The sequence below is a fragment of the Sceloporus undulatus genome, chromosome 6, assembly GCF_019175285.1.
Source record: "Sceloporus undulatus isolate JIND9_A2432 ecotype Alabama chromosome 6, SceUnd_v1.1, whole genome shotgun sequence".
In the NCBI taxonomy this organism is placed as follows: domain Eukaryota; kingdom Metazoa; phylum Chordata; class Lepidosauria; order Squamata; family Phrynosomatidae; genus Sceloporus; species Sceloporus undulatus.
In genome coordinates, this window is record NC_056527.1 from 110,975,592 (window position 1) to 111,001,983 (window position 26,392).

At 42.3% G+C, this 26,392-nt stretch overlaps 2 protein-coding genes and 4 non-coding genes across 8 annotated transcripts in view; 1 reads left to right on the forward strand and 5 right to left on the reverse strand.

The window, feature by feature from the left end:
• Positions 1-2,228: 2,228 nt before the first annotated feature.
• Positions 2,229-8,633, forward strand: RNASE12 (ribonuclease A family member 12 (inactive)). The gene is made up of 2 exons (XM_042472148.1): positions 2,229-2,247; positions 7,946-8,633. Exon 2 carries the CDS (start codon positions 8,033-8,035, stop codon positions 8,480-8,482), a length of 450 nt encoding a protein of 149 aa, XP_042328082.1. The 5' UTR covers positions 2,229-2,247; positions 7,946-8,032; the 3' UTR covers positions 8,483-8,633.
• A 1,474-nt stretch (positions 8,634-10,107) lies between these two features.
• Positions 10,108-10,179, reverse strand: TRNAP-AGG. The gene has a single exon. It is a non-coding gene; the product is annotated as a tRNA-Pro (tRNA).
• Positions 10,180-11,919: 1,740 nt separating this feature from the next.
• On the reverse strand, positions 11,920-11,992 carry TRNAT-UGU. Its single transcript has one exon. It is a non-coding gene; the product is annotated as a tRNA-Thr (tRNA).
• Positions 11,993-12,760: 768 nt separating this feature from the next.
• On the reverse strand, positions 12,761-12,832 carry TRNAP-UGG. The gene has a single exon. It is a non-coding gene; the product is annotated as a tRNA-Pro (tRNA).
• A 6,962-nt stretch (positions 12,833-19,794) lies between these two features.
• On the reverse strand, positions 19,795-19,866 carry TRNAP-AGG. Its single transcript has one exon. It is a non-coding gene; the product is annotated as a tRNA-Pro (tRNA).
• A 1,148-nt stretch (positions 19,867-21,014) lies between these two features.
• The window catches only part of LOC121934893 (purine nucleoside phosphorylase), a 29,671-nt gene continuing 24,293 nt past the window's right edge, over positions 21,015-26,392 (reverse strand). For all 3 annotated transcript variants that reach the window (XM_042475814.1, XM_042475812.1, XM_042475813.1), the window contains 3 exons: positions 26,128-26,303; positions 25,249-25,439; positions 21,015-24,096 (listed from right to left, as the gene is read on the reverse strand). In XM_042475814.1, coding sequence (XP_042331748.1) covers positions 23,879-24,096; positions 25,249-25,439; positions 26,128-26,303 — 585 coding nt within the window. In that variant the 3' untranslated portion in view covers positions 21,015-23,878. The remainder of the gene's footprint in view (positions 24,097-25,248; positions 25,440-26,127; positions 26,304-26,392) is intronic.

Below are 26,392 nucleotides of genomic sequence, written 5' to 3' on the forward strand. Positions count from 1 at the left end.
GTGATTTAAGTCACTTTCTTTGGGACTAACAGACACTCTCTCTGAAGATTTCACCTGAACTGCATGTTTTCCACATTCCTCTCTCTCATCTTTCTTTGGACAGAAGATGATAAGATAAAGATTACTTTTCTACCTGAACCGTTCACTAGCTAGATTAGGATATAGTTTTTATGGATATATTGATTAAAGTCATTAGTAAATTTTTGTTTGAACTACAGTACAAGCTACTTGTGTTGTTTCTGGGGTCAGTCTCAGTTCTTAGGGAAGCATAGGAGTTTATCAGACAAGGGAAATTGGAAGTATAATCCAATGTCAATCTGAACGCAATCATGGGGATTAATGTTACTGCGTGATAGGCTACCACATGCAGTTTCAGGCAATAGGAAGTCAGTCCGAATGCAATCATGGGGTGTCACGTTATTGCATGATATACTACCACATGCAATTTCGGGCAATGGCAAGCTATTTTCAGGCAATGGGAAGTCAGTTTGAATGCAATTCGAATTCACATAAATTTGCTGAACTAGCGAATTCACATGAATGCGTTCTGGCCCCATTTTCTTTTCATTCGAAATTAAGAGAAATTCCTCCTGTGTGATAAACTCCATAGTTAGACAAGCCTAGGTCAGCTCCTCCCTGCCTTGGTCAGGCCTCACCTGGAATATTGTGTCCAGTTCTGGGGACCACAGTTCAAAAAGGATGTTGACAAGCTGGAATGTGTCCATAGGAGGGTGACTAAAATGATGAAGGGTCTGGAAACCATGTCCTATGAGGAACGACTTAGGTTTAGCCTGGAAGAGAGACAGTCAGAGGTGTTATGATAGCCCTGTTTATGTATTTGAAGGGGTGTCATGTTAAGGATAGAGAAAACTTGTTTTCTGCTGCTCCAGAGAACAGGACACGGAGCAATGGATTCAAACTACAGGAAAAGAGATTCCACTTCAACATTAGAAAGAACCTTCTTGACAGTAAGAGCTGTTCACTAGTGGAACACACTTTGTCAGAGAGTGGTGGAGTCTCTGTCTTTGGATGTCTTTAAACAGAAGTTGGATTGCCATATGTTGGGGGTGCTTTGACCATGATTTCCTGCATAACAGGGGGTTGGACTTGATGGCCCTTGTGGTCTCTTCCAACTCTATGCTCCTATGACATTATAGAAGCCACTGAAAAAGTGTGAGGGCAAAGGATTATCTGGATAATCCCTGCCAAACCTGAATAGTTGGGGGGGGGGGGTATGCTGCCTTTCAGTCCCTCCATTGGTATGCATACTACCAGTTGAAAACCACTGTTTTAGACCAAGCTTTGGTCCTTTAATGTTTTGCACTTCAGCTCCCAGAAGTCCCAGCCAGCTTGGCCAATTGTCAAGGATTCCAGTAGTAAAATACAGGAAAGATCAAATTCTGAGTATCATTGGTTTAATGGTGTGTCCCTCTTCCTCCAAATAATAGTCCACAATTCATGGAAATTATGTTGGTCTGTCCTTAAGCAACACTTCCCTCTACTGGCAAAGAAAGAAATCACTAGAAGTGATGTTGGAAAAACATGCCCATATTTTAAGACCAAACATGCTTATTATGGTACATGTGCTTCCTCAGATTGAACATGGCAACTGCTGCATGCAAAGCATTTGCTATACTCTAAACAACAACTCTTCTGAAACACCCACTAACTATTGCTTAGAGAAGCATCTGGGTTACATAAACTGTGTGTATGTATGTGTTGTGCCTTCAAGTCATTTCCAACTTAAGTCATCTCTAAGGCGAACCAATCATGGGTTTTCTTGGGCAGATTTGTTCAGAGGAGGCTTGCCATTCTCCTGAAACTGAGTGCATGTGACTTGCCGAAAGTCACCCAGTGGCTTTCATGGCCGAGCGGGAATCAAATCCAGAATTGCAGTCTAACATTCAAACCACTATACCATGCACTACACGATACAAATACAGTAGTGCAAATTTATCTCCATTCCCCTGTTCTGGTCAGGAAGCTCCTCCTTAGCTTTCATCATTCAAATAGGTTTCTAGTCCTCATGCTGGCAGAGATGCTTTGCAACAAGAGGAGGCCTCCGGCACTTTCTTGCTTCTTTCTGCTACTGCTTGGAAGCATCTCTGGAATTTCCTGTTGGTCAGCCCTTACTACTGACTTGTCAGGAATAATTACCTTCTTGCTTTTCAATGCACTTTAAAGTGCCTGGGTTTCCTTTTAATCCAGGGATGGTTTCAGAAGAGGACAGTGCATCATAATACAAAGGTGAGTTTTGAGAAACAGCTGGGTTAAAACAGTAGATTTATGATTTCCGTTTCTTGCATTCTAGGAACAAGCTGTAATGAAAAGAAGGAAAGGTGGTAACTATAGACAGCTACTCCTTAACTTTAGGAAATGGGTGAGATATGAACTTGTCGCGGCAAGGAGACGCAGAGACGAGAGTGGGGTTCACAAGTCTCTTCCAGCCAGGTTTTTGGCTGGGCCTTTTATTGTCATTTTGCTTACATTAGTCCGTTGTTTGCCTTACAATCATTTGCTAGGTTACGTGCCCTTTTTGCAGTGGAAGCAGGATGTGAAGACCGGCTAAGTCAGCATGGACTTATCTATCTGATTATGGATAAAGCATTGTTATCTTGAGAGAGGGTCACAATCCTGTTGTTTGCCAGCAGAACTGCCACATCTCAATCTTGATGAGCATTGCTATCCTGAGAGAGGGTCACGACCCTATGGTTTTGCCAGTGGGGTTGCCACATGAACTAAAATCATCTCCTAAATCCTGATCTTTTGCAGATTTATTTGTCATAAATTCATTAAACTTACTTAGAGAAATGTTTAAGAACCACCTCTTGGTCTCTAGGAGTTTTCTCAGCTTAACAATGGATTTTTATTTATTCATTATTTAGATATTTCAAGGTTGTTGTTGTTTTTTAAAGCATCCTAGTGGTTTGGCTCCATATTCATTCAAAGTAGACCTACTGCAATCAGTGGTACTCAGTTCAGTAGATCTTCTCTCCTGGAAAAGGGATTGTGTAGCCCTCAAGCTGATGCTGAACTGTAACTCCCAGAATCCCCTCACCATTGGCTTTATTGGCTGCAGTGGATGGGAGATGCAATTAGAATCATAGAATCATAGAATTATAGAATCATAGAGTTGGAAGAGACCGCAAGGGCCATCCAGTCCAACCCCTTGCCATTAGAAAACTTTGGACAGAACCATGGTTCTTGCCACTTTTCTAGCGTAAGGATGACTAAATAGGACTTTAGAACGGTTATTTGTGTACTGTAGTTGGTGTTGTGTATTACTAGGATCTCAAGTCATCATGGAACCAGCTCAATGATTCCAAAACAAGGAGCATAGAAAAGGAACATCACAGCTTGGGGTCAGTCTCATCCCCATGCCTGGTGTCACCTGTTGTGGGGGCATGCTTGGGGGACAGCAGTAGCATGGTTACCCTCCAGGCTTCGCCGTAGCACATGTCCCTCCTCCTCCAGTCATGCACTTTCTGTCTGGAGAGGAAGCCCAGGGCTGGAGCAGTAGGAAAGGACACATATGTGTCCCTCTTGCCCTGAAGGGGAAGGAGGACCCAAACCCTCTTCTGGATGTCACCTGGTGCTGTTTGTACTCCCAGCACCCCCCTAGTGATGCCAATGCTTGGGATGGAGAGAAGGGGGCATCCAACTTGATACTGATGTTTTCTCTCCCACCTTGAAACCCTGATATTAATTCCTAACTTCTTAAGAATGGGTGGAAGGGATTTTTTATTGTTGTTTTGTTTTGTTTTGCTTTGCTTTTTGATACTCACAACCCAAGCCAATTCTATGGGAATGATCACATGGAGGCACTTAGTGTGCTTAAATCGCCTGCAAAACAGTCCAGAAGTGTGGAGGTGTGATAGCTGGTCGGGCTTCTGAAGAGTCATTGAGGCGTCCCCTCTCCTTTCCCATCACCAAAGCATTCGCAGAGCAGCCATTTCTTCAATAACATGAACTTCTGTCATTGAAGAAATGACTGCTCCATGAATACTTTGAGGATGAGAGAGGAGTGGGACACCTCACTGATGATTTAGAAGCGTGACTGTCTATGACACCTTTGCGCTTCAGGAATGTGTTATTGATGTTTTATCGATGGTCAGCCTCCCATGTGATAATACCCTATGAGTTCTCAGTTTCAATTTGATCATCTTGGCTTCGAAGGGTATTTCAGGCTTGATCTGTTCAACAACCCATTTGTTTGTCTCTTTGACTGTCCACAAGATCCTCAGCACTTCTCCAGCACCACATCTCCAATGAGTTGTTTTCTTTTTATCTGCTTTTTTCACTGTACAACTTTCACATCTGTACAAGATGCTAGGGAATACAATGGCTTGGATGATTCTAACTTTAGTTGTATAATTTTACTCCTTAGGATCTTGTCTAATTCTTCATAGCTGCACTTCTCATTAATAGTCTTCTAGATCCCTTATTCTGCCCCAAAGCCCCCCAATAGCTCATTTTGCCACTGAATCTCAGAACTAGAAATTATAAGACATCGCTTACCGTTGCACCAGAAGCAACCATCCAGCCTATGGGGCAGTCAGGAAGAAATGCCCTCCATCCTTTTACAATTGCTCATTCCTGCTGCAAGCAAGGTAATACAAGGTAACAATACACACATCAAGTGAGGTAATGTTGAGTGTATGCCAGCCAGCTGACACCCTGATGATGCATTAAAGTCACCTCCAGCTTGGGTCAGAACATGAGCTGTAGACCTTTTATTTGAAGTCTGCTGGGTTGTTTGTTCCTTCCTGTGTTATTAAAGAGGTCACCTTGTGGGATTTTGTCCTGGAAAGTGTCCTTGGTTCCAAGTCAGGTTGGGTTCTCTGTATAAAAGCTGACAGGGAAGGCTTTGCTTTTGCCGAAACAGCTCTCGGTCCAGCTCTTCAACAGAAGCCCTCTCCAACCAAAGCTCAGGTAAGGCTGAGGGTGCATGTATGCTGTAGAAATAATGCAGTTTGACACCACCAAAAGTCCTATAGGTCCATCCCATGGAATCCTGAGGTCTGCATTTTTATAAGGTCTTTAGCCTTCTCTGTTAAAGAGGGTTGGTGCCTCACAAAACTACAAATACCAAGATTCTGTAGGATGGCACCTTGACCGTTAAGTGGTGTCAAACTGCATTATTTCTACAGTGTAGATGCACTGTAAGACTTCAATGTAGGACTATGGTTTTACTTTAATGGACATAGTTCCATCATCTGGGATTTGCAGTTTGGAGGGGGGAGTTAGACTTCACAGCAGGGAGCTCTAGTGTGCCTCCCAAAGTACATGCCCCAGGATTCCCTAGCATGTTGCCACAGCAGCTAAAGCAAAACCATTATGCTATAATGATGTGCAGTAGTTTGACAGGACCCCTGCTCCATGTCTCAAAGAACAGAATGGTGCTGTGACCAAAGGCGTTATATGGTTCAGGTATAATCTCTCTTATGGCTTCAGTGTTGTCTAGGAAAAGCATTCCAGACAGTAAGGTCTGCCATGATTCTGACAATAACCATTATTCCAATGCTTAGAGCAAGGATAGACCATCTGTGGCCTGCAGCCTACCTTTAGGGGACCTTCTGAAGCAATGCACTTGGATATCTGGCAAAAGTGACCCATCCCTTTGCCAGCAAACTGATGGAAGTTAGAGGAGGTCAGTGAGGGAAAAGGTGGTTTCAGGAAAAGAGAAAGAAGAAAGAAGGGATGGGAGAAAGAAAAAAGGAGGAGGCAACTCCAGTGTGGTGTAGTGGTTTGAGTGTTGGACTACAACTCTGGAGAGCAGGGTTTGAGTCTCAGCTTAGCCATGAAACCCACTAGGTGATCTTGGGCAGGTTACATGCTCTCAGCCTCCAAGAAAGTAAATTTTCCAAGCTTTGGATTCTAGACATCCTAGAATCTGGGAATTATACTCCAAAAATGGAAATATTGCAACCTTTATTCCAGAAGGAATGTAGCTTCGTCAGAGGGAGAAGCGGAAAGAAGTGTCTAACTTCTAGTGAAGGAGGTGATGTTACACCCAGAATAAGGACATCGCTACAAACATGAAATCCCATATCTGCTTTCTATAGACTACCAAAAAGGTGCTCAGGACGGTTTCTTAAATCCAAAGCCAAACTAGCCACAACAAGAAATGGGTCCTGCTCCACTGCAGTCTCTGGAATGTCCTTCCATATTATATTTCTGAGATTTTCTAGCTCTTATCTTTTCTGAGATAGGAACATAATGTTCATTTCAATTGTGCCTTTTGTTTGCTCTCTCTCTCTCTCTCTTTTGCTGGCCAGTTATTTTAAATATACTTTCTTTACTGTACTAGAGAGATATATTTTTTTAAAATAATTGTTACTATAATATCAAAATTATTCTTAGCTGTTTAACTGTTTTTAGAATCAACTAGTTTTATGTTTAATGTTCAACTCACTGAAATCTTTAGGTACAGATAAAATATGGTGTAATGGTTTGAGCATTGGAGTGAAATACTGGGGATTGGGGTTCAGTTCTCTGCTTGGCCATGGAAACCCACTGGGTGACCTTGGGCAAGTCACACACTCTCAACCTCAGAAAACCTTGTGATAGAGTTGCCTAAGGGTCAACGTAAGTCAGAAACTACTCGAAGGCACAGCAATGACCAAATGTGTAAAGATATGTCAAATAAATAAATAACATAGTGGAGCAAATTCCACCCTGACTTCCCATCATAACCTTGAGAAACATAATCTAGGTTGACACCACTTTAACTGCCATGGCTGAAGGCTCTGGAATTCTGGAAATGGTAGTTTGTTGTGGCATCAAACCTCTCTGACAGAGCAGGCTAAACGTCTCTCAAAACTCCAATTCCCAGAATTCCATACCCTTGAGCCATGGCAGTTAAACTGGTGTCAACCTGGATTATTTCTGCATCATAGATGCAGCCACAGTTGGTTACATGGTATGTTCTAGTGGGGAAAGGACTCTTATTTCTTTATTTTATTAATTTTTGCCTCAGACTTTACACTGTACCATATCTTACAGAGCAGCTTTCTGGGGAAATATCTAGCAGTTATTTATGTTGTTGCTACCCATGGCTGGTGCCATACTGCAGAATTAATGCCATTTGAAACCACTTTAACTCTCATGGCTCCATCCTATGGAATTCTGGGACTTGTCATTTGGTGGGGTACCAGGGCTCTCTGACAGAAAAGGCCACTTAGACCAGTGCATTTGGCACCAGACCCTAATGATCTACATTTTTGGTAGTGTGACATGCTACTGAATTGATTCAGATTGCGCTGCATCATTCCCAGAAATGGAGTTGCCTCCTTTTTAAATCCATATGGTGGCAAATGTGAACAGCAACAGGATTAAAATGGCACTGAGATATTCGATCACCATAAACATAATGGGAACACCAAACCTATTCAGAATTGGTTCTGAATCAGTGCGGAGATGCAAATCTTTTCGTTCAAAAAGGTAAGGAGTTTATCACATGAGAGGAATTTCTCTTAATTTCGAATGAAAGGAAAGTGGGGCCAGAATGCATTCACGTGAATTCGCTAGTTCAGCAAATTTACATGAATTCGAATTGCGTTCAGACTGACTTCCCATTGCCCCAAAATAGCTTGCCATTACCCGAAATTGCGTGGGGTAGTCTATCACGCAATAACGTTAAACCCCATGATTGCGTTCAGAAATGACATTGGATTATACTTCCAGTTTCCCTTGTTTGATAAACTCCCAAGTGTGAATGACACTCTAGAATCCCATAGCATGGAGTCATGGCAGTTAAATCCAGGTTGACACCATTTTAACTGTATCAGTCCTGTAGTGTGTATGCAGTGGAAGTTCGAGTGGGCCAGTGAGAGAGAGAGAAGGTGGTTTCTGAAAGAGAGAAAGAAGGGAAAAGGAAAAGTCAAACTGTATTATTTCTGCAGTGCCGATGCATTGATGATGCCATTTTGTTTTTCTGCCTCAGGTACCCAATCTCTCTCTGTGTTCCTGCCCAATTCCACTTCCATATTCTCGATTTCCTCCTTCCTGACCGACACCAACAGAGACAGCAATGGCACATAAAAGCCAATGTTTGGGCCTAAGTATGGCACTCATCATGATGGCAGCAACATGGGCGACCATGGTCAGTGCAGAAAGCTACCAGAAGTTCCTGAGGGAACATGTTGACTACCCAACAACCCAAGTTCCCGACGACCAGCATTACTGTGACCTCATGATGCAACGCCGCAAAATGGCGACGTCCAGCTACTGCAAACACCTCAACACCTTCCTCCATGTGGACACCGCCCAAATCCAAGCCGTGTGTGGCCAGGCGGGGGAACCCACCACAGGTGACCTCCGAGAAAGCGACGCCAGCTTCCCCCTCACAGTATGCCATCTTCAAAGGGGCTCTTGGGCTCCCGACTGCAGATACAACGGCACCTATGGCATCGAGAGGATCATTATCACCTGTGTGGATGGCTTCCCTGTCCACTTGCAAACCGAGGTCCCCAATTATTGAGGCCTCTCTGAGAATATGGGGCCAGGAAAAAAACAAATCAATTTATCATGCATTCACTCTCTTTCACTTTCCTTAATTTTTTCCCTTTGTTGTTGTTCTTAACTGCCCTCAAGTCAATTTTGATCCTGTGGAGGAGACATCTCCAAGACTCCCTGTCCTCCACTGCTCTGCTTAAGTCCTACAAATTCATACCAATAACCTCTTTTACAGAGTCCATCCATCTAACATGCGGTCTCCCTCTCTTTCTACTATCCTCCGCCTTTTCTAGCATTATTGTTTTCTCCAATGAGTCATGCCTTCTCATGATGTGGCCAAAGCACAACAGCCTTAGTCTAGTCATCTTGTCTTCCAGAGAGATTTTTGGTTTGATCTTTTCTAGGACCCATTTGTTTGACTTCTTGGCTGTCCATGGTATCCTCAGCAATCTTCTCTAGCACTACATTTTGAATAAATTGATTTTGCTCCTGTCTTCTATCTTAACTTTCTAGTCTCATATCCAGACATGGTAAGAAGGAAAACAATGGCTCATACGATTCTAACTTGTGTGTTCACTTATAAGTCTTTGCGTTATTTCTTAAATTTTACTCATACGCTCCAACTGTCCCCGTTTGGGAGGACTAGTCCTTGAGGGCCAGCATGGCGTAGTGGTTTGTGAATTGGACTAGGACACTGGGAAACCAGGGTTCAAATCCCAGCTCAGCCATGGAAATCCACCTTAGACAGATCACACTCTCTCAGCCTCAAAGGATGGCAGCGGCAAACCCACTCTGAAGAAACTTGTCAAGAAAATCTTATGACAGGTTCACCATAAGTCAAAATTAACTTGAAGACACACAACAGCTACAATAACAATGAAGTCCCAATTAATCCTCTGCAAAGAGGAGAAGAGAGGAGCAACCAAGATCTTGTCCTTCCCTGCAGACTCAGGCAAAAACAAACTGTGGCAGCCTTTCCTAGATTGTATTGTCTTTCTCATTAATAATTTTTACCATCTTAACCTCACACTGATTTTGCTTGGGCACATCTCTCTCTCTGTCCTGGTTTCCCTCTGCCAAATGTATTGTTTTACTAACTGCAAAATCTCTGTTGCATCTGCATATTCTGACTGGTACCTTGAAAATAAAATAAGATGAGTTTAATAACATTGCTTCCCATTTTTTATTTATTTATTTTGCAAGAAGTGTCTTGGTTTTGTTTTTTTGTTGTTGTCGTTGTTGCTGTTGTTGTTGACAGTGGCGAACAATTCTTGAGTTCTGTTTAGTCTAATTAAAAATAATAATAATCGTAAGCCGCTCTGAGAGCCTTTAGGGCTGAAGAGTGGTGTATAAATACCATAAATAAATAAATAAATAAATAAATAAAATAACTCTATATCTTAAAAATAAATCTCAGTTTTGCTGTCTGCATTTTTAAAGTAGGGAATGCTTACCAACAAAGAATCCATACAGCCTGATTATACAAAATAATAGCAATAGTAGGGACAACAACAGCAGCAACAGAAGAAGAAGAAGAAGAAGAAGAAGAAGAAGAAGAAGAAGAAGAAGAAGAAGAAGTGATAATGTAGATGCCAGAAGTTAGTGTAATCTTGTCTCCTAGTAAACTTCCAAATATGAACAACCAAAATTGGGCTCGTCCGGGATTTGAACCCGGGACCTCTCGCACCCTAAGCGAGAATCATACCCCTAGACCAACGAGCCACGCCGTTGCATAGCCCTTTGAACTAAGATTTTTCTGTTCTAGTGCCACCTAGTGGTACTATTGATATTATCTTTTCCATTCTATATTTTTTCTGTTCTAGTGCCACCTAGTGGCAACATTGATATTGTGCTTTCCATTCTGTATTTTTCTTTCTTACACTTTAAAGCCACTTTTCTCAAACCAAACTGTCTCCTCCTCCAGCTTCCTTTCTTTCTTTTTTAAAAGGGATCCAGACTCATCCCCAAAGACTGAGATTAAGTTACAGAAACAGGTTGACATTCAGCTGCATTCTCTCCTGCACCCTTTTTTCCCCCAGAAAGAAAAAAGAACCAGGAAATAAAGCAATCTGAACTTGGGGAGGGAAGGAGAATAGCACAGATCCAATCCACACTGCAGAAATAATCCACTTTGACACCCTTTTACCTGCCCTGGCTCAAGACTATGGAATTCTGGGAATTGTAGTCTTGTGAGACATTGAGCCTTCTCTGTCAGAGAGCTCTGGTGCCACAATTCCAGCTCCTAGGATTCCATAGCATTGAGCCATGACAGTTGAAGCAGTGTCAACTGTATTAATTCTGCAGGGCAGTTGCAGATAATACTACAAATCCCAGGATTCCATAGCATTGAGGCAAGGTGTCAAAACAGCATCAAATTCTGCAGTGCAGATGCAGCCTGAATCATGAATAGCTGAATACCTCTAGGGCTGTGTCCACACTGCAGAAATAATCCAGTTTGAGGCCACTTTAAAAACCATGGCTCAGTGCTAGGGAATTCTGGGATTTGTAGTCTGGCACCAGAGCTCTCTGACAGAATTACACACACATATCCAATAGATAGATAGATAGATAGATAGATATGCAATAGATCTAGATAGATAGATAGATAGACACACACACACATATATTTATATACATGAACAGAAATACATATATATAATTCTTATTGTACATTATTATATTATATAATAATTAATAGTTTTATTGTTTACTAATAATAATAATAATAATAATAATAATAATACTTTATATACCACCTTTCTGCAGTGATCAAAGCGGTTCACAAGACAATCAAATACAATTGCACAATACATTAAGTACAAAATACGTAAAACCGTAAGTACATATATAATTAAACAAGCATCCTTAAGATATCATTATTGTTATATATTATTAGTTATTATTATTAACCATTAATAATAATGGATAATTTTATTGTTTACATTTCACCCTTGTTATATAATATTAATTATTATTTATTATTTATTAATAATATTTATTCATTGTTGTTATAATAATATTTTATTTTTATTGATAATAATTATTAATTACTTATGGATAATACTAATTATTATGGATAATAAATAATAATTAATAATGATAAATTTTATTGTGTGTGTGTGTGTGTGTGTGTGTGTGTGTATCCTGTCAAAAATCTCTTACAGAATTATTATACAGTATATCCCCTTCCTCCCAGTACAAAGACTCAGAGAAGGCTGGAAATATCTCAGAAGACTAACCCCATTGCATGGAAGCCATGGCAGTTAAAGTGGCATCAAAGTGGATCATTCCTGCAGTGCAGATGCAGACCAGGAGGTCCACATCCAGGAGGAACAGGAACTTGGCAAAAGAAAAATGTAACAGTAACGTTCAGCAGCATACCAACAATGTTGCAGGGAAACCAGTACAGTATTAGACATTGTTTAGAGGGAAGAAACCTCCTTTCCAGGAGGAACATAACAAAGGCCCCAGCGAGATTTGAACTCGCGACCCCTGGTTTACAAGACCAGTGCTCTAACCCCTGAGCTATGGAGCCTTGCATGCAACTGCAGCTTAAGCCAATGCTCTAGGAAGGTTGCAACCTAAAGACAGTGGTTTCCTTTTCCTGCTTCCTCCTTGGATTTATTTCTTTACTGGATGGATGGGTGGATGGATTAGAGAGAGGGAAAGAGAGAAGGGGAAGGAGAGAGAGAGAGGGAGAGAGAGCTTAGAGAGAGGGGGGATAGATAGATAGATAGATAGATAGATAGATAGATAGATAGATATTTGCCCCATCTGCTCATGACAACCCAGCACTCCTTGCTCCAAAAACAACCCTCATTTCCCTCCCCAAAGAATAACTTAAAATTCAAAAGAAAAGCCACATTGCAAAGCCATTGCAAAGCAAAGAAGGGAGAACTAATAAAGGAAAGAACTCATCAATAAAAATAAGAACTCATCAATAAAAACAGAACCACAACAACTGGCCACGTGTCCAAGATACCTGCAACCATACAAAATAGGGTTCATTTCCTCTTGCACAGCGCAGGTATGGAAACCTGCTTGCTCTTTCTTTCCTCAAAAGAAGAAAGCCCTCTCTATGCTCACAGCCCAGAGCTGAGACCTTTTCATTTTTTCCTTTTAAAATGCAATCCCATAAATGCAAAAAAATAACAAGGGGGGGGGGATATTCTAGGATCTGCCCATTCCTCACTGCAGAAACTCTGCTCTCTCTCAATGCAGTTTTTGGCTTGTTTTGCAGCTAACCAACTTGGGGTTTTTGTGTGTTGTTTTTGTTTTGTAAAAATTGAGTGGACAAAAAACTGGGCTCGTCCGGGATTTGAACCCGGGACCTCTCGCACCCAAAGCGAGAATCATACCCCTAGACCAACGAGCCAGATGATGTTAAGTTGTCCAACTGGTCTTTAAAAAGTTTGAAAGAACAGCTTGCTTCCCTTATGTTTGTTCTTGTTCTCGATTTGAGATTTGGCGCCACCTCCTGGTCGAAAGTGGGAAGTGCTGCCTCAAACCAGGGAGAAAGGAGCCATGCAAACCTAGCTGTGTTGGCCATTTAACAACTCCAACCCAAAATATCCATCAGTGATACCTTTATTGGAACAACCAAAATGTACAATATACTTGTTGCAAGCTTTCGAAGCTCCATGGGCTTCTTCTTCATCAGGCAAGAGGTTACAAACAAAACAGGAGGGGGGAAAATAATTGGAGAAAATAATTGTTAGGGAGAAAGAAAGTACAGTGCACCCTTCCTTTACTCAGGGGATATGTTCCAGACCACACTCCTCATGCATCAGGAAAATACCACATATGGTGGAGCCCGATTAAAAACAATGGGGCTTGTGCCTGCAGTGCAGTGCAGCATGTGTGCCACAGGCATGCATGCCATTGCTTCTTCCAGTGCACAGTTTTTAGCGTATGCTGAAAGCCGCGTATGTCGCACCTGTGTATGACATGGGCGCACAGTATGTAGAGAGATCTTCTAGCACCTTTGAGACTAACAGAAAGAAAAAAGTTGGCAGCAGTGGCATCACAATGATTGGTGTCTCACACACACACCCATTGACCTCCTCCTATTTCACACCATTCTTAGTTGTTGTTGGTAACTGCCCTCAAGTTGATCTCGACCCATGTTGACCCTGTGGATGAGACATCTCCAAGACCTGAGATCCTGCTTAGATCCTGCAAAGTCATAGCTCTTTAACAGAGTCCATCCATCTCGCATGTGGCCTTCCTCTCTTTCTACTTCCCTCCACATTTCCTAGCATTATTGTTTTTTCCAATGATGTGGCCAAAGTACAGCAGCCCCAGGGAGATCTCTGGCTTGATCGGCTCTATGACACACTTGTTTGTCCTTTTGGCCACCCATGGGATCCTCAGCACTCTTTTCCAGCACCACATCTCAAATGCATTGATTTTCTTCCTATCTCCTTTCTTCACTGTCCAGCTCTCACGTCCAGACATGGTAACAGGGAACACAATGGCTTATATGATTCTCACTTTTGTCTTTAGTTGTCTATCTTTGCATTTTAGAATCTTTTCTGGTTCTTTCATAGCCTCTCTCCCAATTTTTAATCTTCTTCCGATTTCCTGGCTGCAGCCTCCATTTCTATCAAAGTTTGATCCCAGGTATGAGAACTCTTTTACCACTTCTATTTCTTCATTGTCTAAGTTGAATTTGTCACGATTCTCCATTGTCATTATTTTTGTTTTCTTTATGTTCAACAACAAACCTGGCTTTGCACTTTCTTCTCTGAGGTTTTCTGAGGCTAGTCTTATGGTGTTCTCTGAGTATCTCAGATTGTTGATATTCCGTCCTCCTGTTTTCACTCCTCCTTCTTCTGTGTCCAAGCCTGCTTTTCTTACAATCAAAAACTTGGTGCCTCTCCTAAGTCTCCTTTCTGCACCCACTGAGTCTTGTCCCACTCATGCCATCTCCAATCTTTTAAAGGAGCAAAGGCAGATATTTGGGGTGCAGTGGTGTCACCCCCATTATAGTGTCACCTGGTGTGGTCTGTACCTCCCACACCTTCCTAGTGGCACCCATAGTCCCAGCTTTTTCTCATAGTAGAGCTATTTTCCTCCTACATACAACCAGGCCCAAAAGAGTCCCCCTTGTATAGTTAACCATCTTGCCAGCCTTCTCATTAACTCCCCAATCCCCAGTGGAAATGACTATGCCACTTGGCTTTAATGCCATCTCTGAGGATGCCAGGGAAAGATAATTGCTACTTTTCTGAAGATCATCCCCAAGGAATTGCCTGCCTCCCATTATGTCCCCATCTCTGAGCAGCTGCTCTCCTGCCTCTCCAGGGACCTCATTAAATCTTGCAAAAGTTTTATCAGAAAACTTCACAGCGCTGGGGGTATTTGGAGGAGGAGCAGGCAGAGATTTTCCCTTTAGGGCTCCGATCACATGCTCCAGCCACCAGGGATCAACTATCTTGCCATGCTTTAATGACATACAAGCCGGGAAAATAAAAATCTTAAAAGTAATACAGAGGAAGAAGGATTCCAATGTTCAAATGATTTCTGAGCAGAGGTGCCAACCTTTTCTTTCTGGCTTCTGTGCCTCTGCCTTTAACTGCAGCATGCTCTGCAGATGCAAAAGGAGCATCTATGCTGTTGAGATAATGCAGTTTGACACCACTTTAAATGCTGTAGCTCCAACCCATGGAATCCTGGGATTTATAATTTTACAAGGTCTTTAGACTTCTCTGCCTCACCAAACTACAAATCCCAGGACTCCATAAAATGGAGCTATGGCAGTTAAAGTGGGGTCAATCTGCATTATTTCTACAGTGCAAATGCACCCAAACTGGGAATAGGCTTTCCTATCTCCAGGTTGGGAAAACCTTGGCTTAGCTTTCCTCTGTGCCACAGCAGGACAAGCAGTCACTCAGATGTTGTTGGACTGCAGCTCCCATCATTCCTCACCATTGCCTAAGCTGGCTAAGGCTGCTGGGAATTGGGAATCCAGTGTGATCCGACAATCCAGACTTCTCCAGCTCCTTCTCTATGTTGTTAAGTGTAGAACAAAATCATTGCCTTTCCAAAACAAGAATTCTGTCTTCCCCATTAAAATTTCCTTCAGATCCTAAATCTCTAGCACTGCAGAAACTATTCACATTGAGAATCATTGCCACTGAGAATTCTTCACATTGGCTGAGTTTGCATTCTCTTGGACACTTTGCCTGACCTTTTTCTTTGGATGCCTAAACTCATTATTTCTAAATGCTTGGCTGAAGTTTTAAGTGACTGCAATGCTAGAAATTTGGAGACTGCTGGAAAATTTCATGGGGAACAGAATTCATCTTTATGAAGGAAATTGTTCTCATTCCTCCCCCCTCCCCCCAATAGCTAACACCTCAAACACAGGCTATGGCTATGCTATTCTTTCCTAGTTAGTTGCAGCTAGCCATCTCATTTATGATTTACCCAAATCACAATACTATTTTATTTTCTTAAGAAACCTGCTGTATCCTAACCTGGAAAAGATCTGATGCTGAGCAAACACTCTCATCTGAATGCCTTCTCCTTCCTCCCAGTTTTGCAGCTAAATCACCTGGTTGGGAAAAGAATGTTATGGTCTTGGTCTAACAAAGACAGAGAAGGAAAAGAGAGGACCTTACATTCTCTTTTTTCTTTAGAAGGAGTTTGCTATGCAAAAAATAAAAATCTGCAAGTGAATCCTTTAAAGGCCCAGAGGGAACCATTATAACCATCTGCAGCCATCTGCCAGAGGCTGTGACTCAGGCTGCTTTTAAAGGAACAGCTGCAGGGGCTGATTCAAAACTGGAGAGTCCTCAAGCTTTTGTTTTATTGTTAAAATACCTACAGGATGCTTTTGCCCATGAACAGTGATTTGTAACTGAACTAGTTCTACAGTGTAGATGCACCCATCATCAATAATAAAATATACAAAAAGATGATTGAACCATGGTCCAAGCATGATGTGGCACAGTGGTTTGCGCGTTGCACTATTACTCTGGAGACGAAGGTTCAAATCCATGCTTAGCCACGAAACGCAATTAGGGCCGCCGTAAGTCGGAAACGACTTGAAAGCACCCAAGAACAACAATACAGATACCTCCATACAAAGATTATTATATCAAGAGTGTATGGCATAATGGTTTGGGTGTTGGACCAAGACTCTGGAGACTAGGGTTCGATTCCAACCGTGAAGCTCACTGGGTGATCTTGGGCAAGTCACATTCTCTCAGCCTCAGGGGAAGGCAATGACATGCTCCTCTGAACAATCTTTGTCCAGAAAACCTGAGGATAGGTTCAAACCATTTTAGAGTCACCATAAGTTAGAAAGGACATGAAGGTACACAATGGCAAAATGACAAATTTGAAATTCTCAGCCAGAGAATTGTAGTGCCCCGCTAGACTACAAATCTCAGGATTAACATAGGATGGAACCATGACAGTTAAAGTGGAATCAAACCACTATAACTTTGTAGTGTGAATGAGCCCCTTAAGGTCATATGGCTTTATCACACTGGGAAAACTGGGGGTTTAATAGGCAATTAACCTGTGCAAATCATGCAGTCGCGATTAAACATTTTCACAGACATGGCACTTAAAGAGCCATTATTCTGGAATAACGAAGGAATAACTAGGCAATAAACAGCAACAAATCATTCACACCATTTGTTGCCAGTTTATTCCTAGGACAATGGCACTTTGATGGCGATGTCGTGCAAAAATCTTAATCGCGATTGACCGATTTTCATGGACTAATCGCCAATTTTCCCAGTGTGATAAAGTCCATAGATCATAGCCTCATGCCCTCTTCCCTCTCCCCAAAGAATCCAGGGAATGTCTGTAGTTTAGCAGCGATGCTGAGATCTCCACTAGAGAAACAGAGAGTCATAATTTTCTCAGAGATCTGAAGTTCCCACGATCCCCCAGAGAGGAAAAGAGTGCTTCAGAGTGCGCTTTAATTGTAGCTATTCCTGCCTTCCTTTGTTACCTAGATATGAAATGTCTGGGACTGGATGATGTGTGTTTAATTGTCCCCAAAGCCCTGTGGTTTCACAGCTTCCTTTAAGCTTAAGATTCTCTTGGGTTGTGTGCAGTCTAATTGCCTTCTGTTGGGATTGCAGAAGAGAGGAAGGAAGAAATGTGAATCTGAAGCTGCATCCACACTGGCAAAATAACCTGGTTTGGCACCGCTTTAACTGCCCTGGCTGCTCTGGGCCCCACAACAAACTCCAACACCCAGAATTCCATAGCCTTCAGCCAGGGCAGTTAAAGCAGTGCCAAACCAGGTTATTTCTCCAGTGTGGATGCAGAGAGTACATTGCTCATTTGCAATAACAGCACCCTTTTTTTAAAAGCATGTCATTGATTTCAGCAGTGCTTCTTAAAAATGACATAGATAACAGTACTTGAAACAAATACAAAGACTTGGGGGTTTATCACACTGGGGGCTCATTTCGGCATTAAGGAGAGATTAAAGCACATTTAAAGCATCCCGCAAATCAAGCAAAAATGGCAATTGCGCGAATGATTATCACACGCAATTGCGCAAATAAAGTCATGTCAGAAATGCATTGTCGCTGAAATCCCGAAAAAAGATGGGTGTTAATGCTTCTCTATGACCACTTTAATGGCTGGTTTTGTGTGACATTGTGTGAAATCGTTTCACGTAATTATGCAATTTTTCCAGGATATTCACAGGATAAGTTCCTGTTTGCCTTCACGTGATAAACTCCTTTGTCTTAATCTAGAATAGCTGTCCAGGTTGAGTCTCCTTTGTCCAAAAGGCTTGAGGCCAGAAGTGTTTTGAATTTTAGATTTTCAAAATTATTTTTAGAATACCTACATTTGCATTGTAGTGCAGTGGTTTGAATGTTGGACTAGGACTCTGGAGAGCAGGATTCGAATCCTGGCTCAACCACTGTAAACTCACTGGTTGACCTTGAGCAAGTCACACTCTCTCAGCCTTAGAGGACAGCAATAGCAAATTCCCTTTGAATGAAACTTGCTAAGAAAACCCTGTGGTAGGGCTGCTTTCGGGTCACCATAAGTCAGGAATGAAGGCACACAACAACAGCGTATTTGCATATATGAACCTAATGAGACATTGTGGAGACAGGACTCAAGCCTCAACACAAAATTCATGCATGTTTCATGTACACCATGTACAGATAGCCTGAAGGCAATTTTATGCACTATTTGTGATAATTGTGTGCATGAAACAAAGTTTGTATACAATGAACCATCAGAAAGCAAAGGTGTTACTTTCTCCGCCACCCATGAAAAAAAAGTATTTTGGAATATTTTGGATTTCAGAATCCTGGTAAATGGAGACTCAATCTGTAGTAGTACTAATATTAGTAATACTAATAATGACAAGAGGAACAACAACATGCCAAAGTAGATTATTTCTGCAGCCTTGGATATCAGCTCCCGTAATTCCTGATTGTTGTTCAAGTTGGCTGGGGCTTCTGGGAACTGAAGTCCATTGGCAGGGTGACCTGATGTCCTAACCGCAAAGGAGGACAAGGCAGTGTAAAATGTAGGACATTCAAGCAACATGTATGAAGCTAAAAAAACATCATAGAAATAGAAATTCATGCTCCTTGGTCCTGCACAAACTGGAGGACATTTTGGAATTCCTCCTGGATAGAAATTTGAAATGTCCTGGAAAAGGAGGACATCTGGTTATCTTGCAAAGGAGGACAAGGCACTGCCAAATGTAGGGCATTTGAGGAAAAATGTAGGGCATGACCAAATAAAATTTCCTCTTGGACAGAAAGTTGAAAATGGAGGGCATGTCCTGGAAAAGGAGGACATGGGTCACCTTGTCCATTTCCTAGTCTCTGGAACAGCAGAAAACAAGCTTGCTCCATCTTCTCAATGACATCCCTTGATATTTATCTATCATGTGACATCAGTCTTCTCTTTTTTGCTGAATATAGACACAATTCAGCTGCAGATTTTCCAAAAGCCACTTAAATCAAAAGCATCCTAAATTTGACATTTTGGGGAAACATGTTTACTCTTTCTACTGGGTTCAATAGGCCTTACTCACAAGTAAATATTCAAAGGATTGCATAAACCATTCAAAATATCAAACATGTTGCTTTATTTTTCCACCCCGACCAGGAGCAAACTTTTTACTGTATTTGTAAATGTTACTTTGAAAAAGTCTCATGTCCAGAAAAAAAAAGGAAAGAAATAGACCAAATAGAAGAGAAAAATGCAAGAGTAGTAACCACTGCATGAAAAGAACTTAAATCTGGAGTTTTGTCATATTGCAAAGGTGTATGTAACATCTCTGTAGTTTTAAAACAAAAATTTTAAAAAAATTTAAGGAGTGTGATAAAAGCAGGGCTCGTCCGGGATTTGAACCCGGGACCTCTCGCACCCTAAGCGAGAATCATACCCCTAGACCAACGAGCCAGATAGTAATACTGGGTTTGCAAAAAGATTCTCTACCAACTTCAATCATCTTGTGCCACGTTGAATTACTGTATATACAGGACAATTTCCATCCTATTGAAATGCATTGGTCTTAGCGCCACCTAGTGTCACCTGAGAGTACTTTCTTGGTTAGGAATATAATTTTGCACCTTTCAAAGATGTGTTTGAAATTTTCACATTTCTGTGCACTCCAGCAATATACGATAACATCCAAAAATCTACAAGACATAAAAGCATCACTGTATTGTGGATTTTGGATGTTGCTGCTACTGCTATTATTATCATTATCATTATTTATATCCCGCCTTTCTCCCAATGTAGGGACTCAAGGCAGCAAGCGATTAAAGCAATACAATTTAAAAACAGGACAAAAACATTAAAATGTCTAAATATGAAATTTAAACAAACAACTGAACAATACAAACCTTAAAACTTAAATGATATGGTACTCATCTTGTCGGCATATGTTGATTTGGAAGCCAACAAATAGTGCTCCTCATTTTGCAAATATGCATTTCTTATTTGTTTAAATCTGAATTAAGAAAGTTGCTAGTAAATGGATTTACTTGTCATTTTCAGCCCTTCCTGTTTGAGATTCAGAGCTGATTTTCCAAGAAGACGGTTGCCTTCTTGGAAAGGTCTCCTTTGCGGTGTGTGTATGTGTAACAGGTGGAAATCCAAAAGGTGAAGCTTCCCAGCAGGACATTGAATGTACAAGCTGAACCTGTTGAATTGCCATGTCACATGCCAGGACTCATATCAGGATCAGAGGCACATACATCTCAATGCCAGTTGTTGGCATTGTATTGTGGGCACAGTTGCTTTCAAACCCTGCTTCTGGGCTTCCCATTGTCACATTTAGTTGCCCACTGTGGGAACTTAATACTGGATTCCTGGCCTGATCCAGCATGGCTCTTCTTATGTTTTGAACTTGCCAGTTCATACATACAGGATCCATTTGGGACCTCAGGCTTTCTGGCCTATTGCAAAACTATTTTTCCCAACACAGGCTCTGAAAAATTATAAGGATTGAAACCATCCCCAAAAGGTGATAACTTCCATCCAGGTTTCACAATCTTAGAGGTAGCATTAGAGACAAAGAAACAAAGGAGGCAACCATCTCATAATTCAGTCCATTCCAACTTCCTTTATTATTTATTCATCTTACAATTAATAAACCAGGGCTCCGTTCATTTAAATAAAAATAAAAAGTGCAGAATGCTGATACTCCTCTAAAAAAATAGACATATCAATATCATATATATATATATATTTCTCAACCTGTCGAGACCGTTAGAGTCTCTGAGTAGATATGAGCCACTGTCCTTCATGCACACATTCCTTGACATCACATCCAATTTCTTGGCATTCATAAACTGCCATCTGCAAGGTTACTGGGTGGCCAGGATTGGAATTACAGTATGAGTAAAGGTCGAAAGGAAGATCAGAAGGAGTTGCCATTGGCAGAAACTACAACAGACATAAAGCTCAACTTCCAAAGCAAATAAGCCACTATATCTGGATTTTGCCATATCCAGATTTCACCAGTGTCTGGCCTCAAACTGATATTGGACCTGGAAACCTTAGATCAAGGCTGGACGATGCGTAGCCTTCCAAGCATTGTTGGACTGCAAGTCCCACCAGTCCCTAGCTCACATTGGGGATGATGAGGATTGCTGTCCAACAATATTGAAGCAGGCACATGTTGCCCACCTCCTACATTAGAGGATAATATTCAATACCTTGCCACTCTGTGCAAAAAAACCTTCTCCTTACTACATTCTGCACATTAAGTGGCTGCAAAAGACACAAGAGCATAGCAGGTTTGGTCAGCTGGCAACCCTACACCCACCTCCGCTAAGTGCAAGGCTCTCTCAAAGCATGGATGTTTTGCAAAGGATCTGTCTTTCCTTTCTCTCTGTCTCTCTCAAAAGTACACTGCTGCTCATATATTCTCAGACTATAAATAAGCCAGGAAATGAATAAGATATGATGAAACCAACCTTTCCAGGAATAAGAGGACAACAAAAGCAGTTGGATCCTCACAGATTATTCCTGATCATGTCAAGAGGGCCAAAGATATTGACAACAGGAGTCCCTTTGAGGGGGAGATGGAAGATTTTACTTTTTTGGTCTTTGCTTTTTTTGAGCCTGCATTCCCTATCCAATTCACACAAACACACTCTTGAGCAGCTCTGAAGCTCCCTCGTCATTTGCTCCCATTTTAAAACCACCATACAGTGTACTAAGATATGAATGACAGAAGCCCCCAAATGAAGAGCATTTATCCCTTCCTCTTGTAAGAAATATGAATAGAAAGAAGACATCCCCTACAACAGAATTATCCACTTTTGCTTCTGTGCTTTTGCCACATCTAGATTCCTGAACAATGGCAGGGCACATGGTAATGTGCATAGTGCCCTCCGATGGCCAGCATGCCTCACATTCCAAAATCTGAGATGCTGAGAGTGAGGTGTGATGGTCCAAACACATTGTCCACTGCAGAACAACCAAAAGCCCACAGCACAATTTTACTGGCTGTGACAGGCATCTCTCAATGATGTCTCCTACCAGTCGGTTCTACTAGAAATCTAGCTACACAGCTTGGGGGATTTGGAAAGCAAGCATACTACCTCCAAGAGTTGACCGAAAAGCACACACAAGGTTGCTCTTTTGGTTCCTAAAGGGATGGCATTTTGAGAACAGTCTCAGCCTGTGACCACAGGCCTATTTCTGTTTCTGAGATAACAGAAATGTTTCAGGCTCACATCAATGAATGCTCCTCCACACAAAATCATCCCAGCAAACAGAAAGCTAGCCCATCAGCATTCTAGCCTTCTTCCTGATGTGCTAATTTTCTACATGCGGGTTTTTAAAATATATATATACATTTTCTTGCACAGATGGGCATTCAAGTCACAAGAGGCTCCATCGGCACTTTGAAATAGATTGACCCACTTTAAGTCTATAGTTTCTGAGAACAAAGAGGAAGCCTGGTCTGAGTAATGTTCTGCATATGGAGAGTCCAAGAGCTCACTCACTTTGGGGCACAAGTGTTGTGGGACAAAATGAGGCCTACTCTCTTTCTAGATATTAGGTGAAAGGGTGTTCCTCATCACTCCAGTTCACAAGTTCCTCTCAGAAAGAAGCTGTGAAGGATAAATCACCATGTGGAGGAAGAGAGACCAACAGCTCCAACAGACAACATGCCACCATGTAGGACAAAGGGACAATACTTCAAATATCAGAGGTCAAATCTTGGCTGTAAGGACACAAAAGCCACCACACAGCAACCAGAGACCACACAGAAGAAGAAAAGTGGACACATTAGTATCCAGGAGGTCAGACAATGTGAGCTTTGAGGTCTCATCCAACCCTAGGATTCTATGTTTTAAGACAAATGAATTCTAGGGACCAACATCACCAGAGAAATGTAATTATCCCAGTTCTGATTCAATTAAGCTGTTAACAAGAGAGCAACCATTTTGAAATAGGAAGCAGAACCTTTCAGAGCTTCAGAAACATATTCTCTACCTCCTCAAGTATTTTTTTTAAATCTGAAGGCCATTCAGGTGGTGAGCTGTTGGAGGCCCAAGTGATCTTGATAGCTAGCACCAGAACCTACTTCCCTGGCACAGATTATGAGAAGAAAGGAGAGACACATAACATGAGGAATAAGATTCTGAAAGAGACTGAGACAGACTGACAGAGATGGACTGATACTGCATCACAGATCAAATATAGGAACAGAAAGACAATCCATTGGTGGCAAAAGCCTGTCTGCCACAAAAGCAGGACAAAACTAGCTGACAGCAAAAAAAATGTAGCCGCAGGATTTGACCAGGATGAATATTTAGGGAAGCAGGAGAAGGAAGATGGGAGAGTCAACATGCTCTTCGCTCCCAGGGAGGTGATCCTTCGTTGCGCAGAGCTGGAGGGTTCCTTGCATGAGAAGCCAGCAGCGAGGGCATCAGTACTGCCGCCCCATGCATTATGCCACATTGTTGTTGTGTTCGATGTGCTGCACCATCAGGGAAACCAGTTTCTCAAGGGTGCGGGCGCTCTGCCGGCTGGCTTCCAGGACCTCGGCATGGTTGGCCTTTTCCTTGCTCTCGTAGTCCAGGACAGCCTTGTTGGTGATAAGGGAGAAACCAAAGACACGCATGCCACAGTGGCGGGCCACAATCACCTCAGGAACCGTACTCATGCCTGTAGGAGAGAGCAGAAGGGGGAAAGAGTTGCAAAATTTCTGCATTATAGGCTTCTGAAGAACCTACTCATGGATTTTTTTAAGTGTACAGCTGCGGAAAAAATGGCAGTCGGAGAAAAAAATGGGCAGGTGGAAAACTGATAAAATGTGCAGCTGGGAAAATACTGGGGTAAAAACAGGAGAGGACACTAGAACAGAAATCTGTAGTGACATATAGAAATGTAATGGGCATATAGAAATGCTTGCCAAAGCTCTGAAAGAAATCAAGGATTATTAAGAACTTCCAGGATGGAGGAGGTTAAGGCACCAGTTTTGTTTCCACCACTTCGATGGAGCAGCAGAAATAGTCACATAGGCGCGTTACAGACCGCCCAAAAGCGGGCGGTCTAGCGCCGGCTCTATTAGCTACATCGAGAAGCCCCAGTGGCCAGACCACGAGGCTTCCCAGCACAGCTAAAAAGGAGCGCCGAAATGGCGCTCCTTTTTGGCCCCTGGAAGTGGCGCCACGAGGCGCGCACTTGCGGCGTCACTTCTACCGCGCCATGTCTGGACACTGTGCGTCCAAGATGTAAATATGGCAGCGCCCATGTGGATGGGCGCTGCCATTTAGTACGTGCTCCGCGCGTCCTAGGGAGAAGAGCGGTTAGGAAGGTGAGAACCTTCCTAACCCTAGCACGCCCCTTCCTAACCCTAGGACGCGCGGAGCGCGTACTAAATGGTGGTGTATAACCCACCTTAGTAATTTAACTAAAACAGATTCATCAATAAATTGTCTCTGTATAGTATTTCCTCTCCAAAGTAAAAAACTGCCATTGGTACAGGTGTGTAAACAAGAGAACATCGTGGCTAAATGCCTGTGTTGTTCTGCATCCTTTCTCCCTGGCAGCTCTCAAAAACGGCAGTTGCTGCTTATTTGTGGATAGGGATATAGGAGGAATGAAACACCAGCTGGATTCCATTCAGTGGGAGGAAGAAATGAGGATGTGTTCAAAGCTGTATATGTGGAGGGCCAACTGTACAACCCCAAAGTTGTACACTGCCAAGATGGCTGAAGAAGAAATACTCAAGCCATCGTTCAATAAATACTTTGAGCTAAGCCTAGCATAGAATATCGCCACAAACGTTTCCCCTTAACTCTGCCCCCAACTGACCTACAGCATCAGCACCCAGTCGTTGCAGGAAGCGGCATTCAGCAATGGTCTCGTAGGTGGGACCTCCCAAAGCAACATAGACACCTTCACGGACACACCCAGAACATCCCATCTCAGACGCCACGGTGTGGGCTAGCTTCCTCAAGTCCTGGTTGTAAGCATCTGACATGGGTGGGAAGCGGACACCAAATCTGTTAAGAGGGAAGGAGAACAGGAGATGTTTAAAAGAAAAAAAACTGAGTTGGTCCCACAATTGAGGAGAGTGAGGGAGCAGCTTTTGGATGGCATGCAACAGCACAGCAAAACTGTTTGCTGTTTGATATTACTGAATTTTGTTTTCTTGCCAGAGATGAAGAGACTCTACTTCCTGTATCTAAAGAAATTGCAGTTTTTAAACTTAGTACTTTAGATTCAAATGGAAGGGGGCAGAGTGTCGCTTGCCGTCCTACCTCAGGCAGCAAAATATCCTAGGTCAGCCCAGCCCTCGGTGTAAATTCAAGAGTTCTGCGTAACCAGTCTATTCAGATTCTATTGTTCAGATGTGTGGGAAGTGCCATCTATCATCCTTACAGCTTTTGCTTTGCATATGGTTCCAATGTTTCAAGAGCATTCTTGGAAAATGTACTTTTTGGGGGGCTATGCCTCTCAAAATCTCTATGTCTCCCTGGCAGCTATTAGGGATAGTATCTAATAAGAAACACAACAACTACAACAACTTTTCTATGTTCCGTCTATGAGAATTTGTGGTCTGTGATGGGGGGGGGGGGGCATTTACTCCCTCATCCTAAGAACACCAGGGCCAAACTACTGTATCAGAAAACCTCAGAGACAGGACATCAGTTGGAAAATTATCCAAAGAAAAGACTTATCCTGCCTTACCTGTCATCGTTGGGTCCCACCAGTGGGTTCTGCCCAGCAAACCCAGGTAAGTTAATGTGGTCTCGGATCACCATGATGTCTCCCACCTTGTACTCAGGGTTGAGCCCCCCTGCTGCATTGGTTACAATGAGGGTCTCCACTCCAAGGAGATGGAAGATTCGGACTGGGAAAGTCACCTGGAAGGGAGAACAGAAAGAGTACATGTGAGAGGTGGGTAGGTTTCTCCAGCAGTAGAATCAGAGCAAGGCACAAAAAATACGTCCCA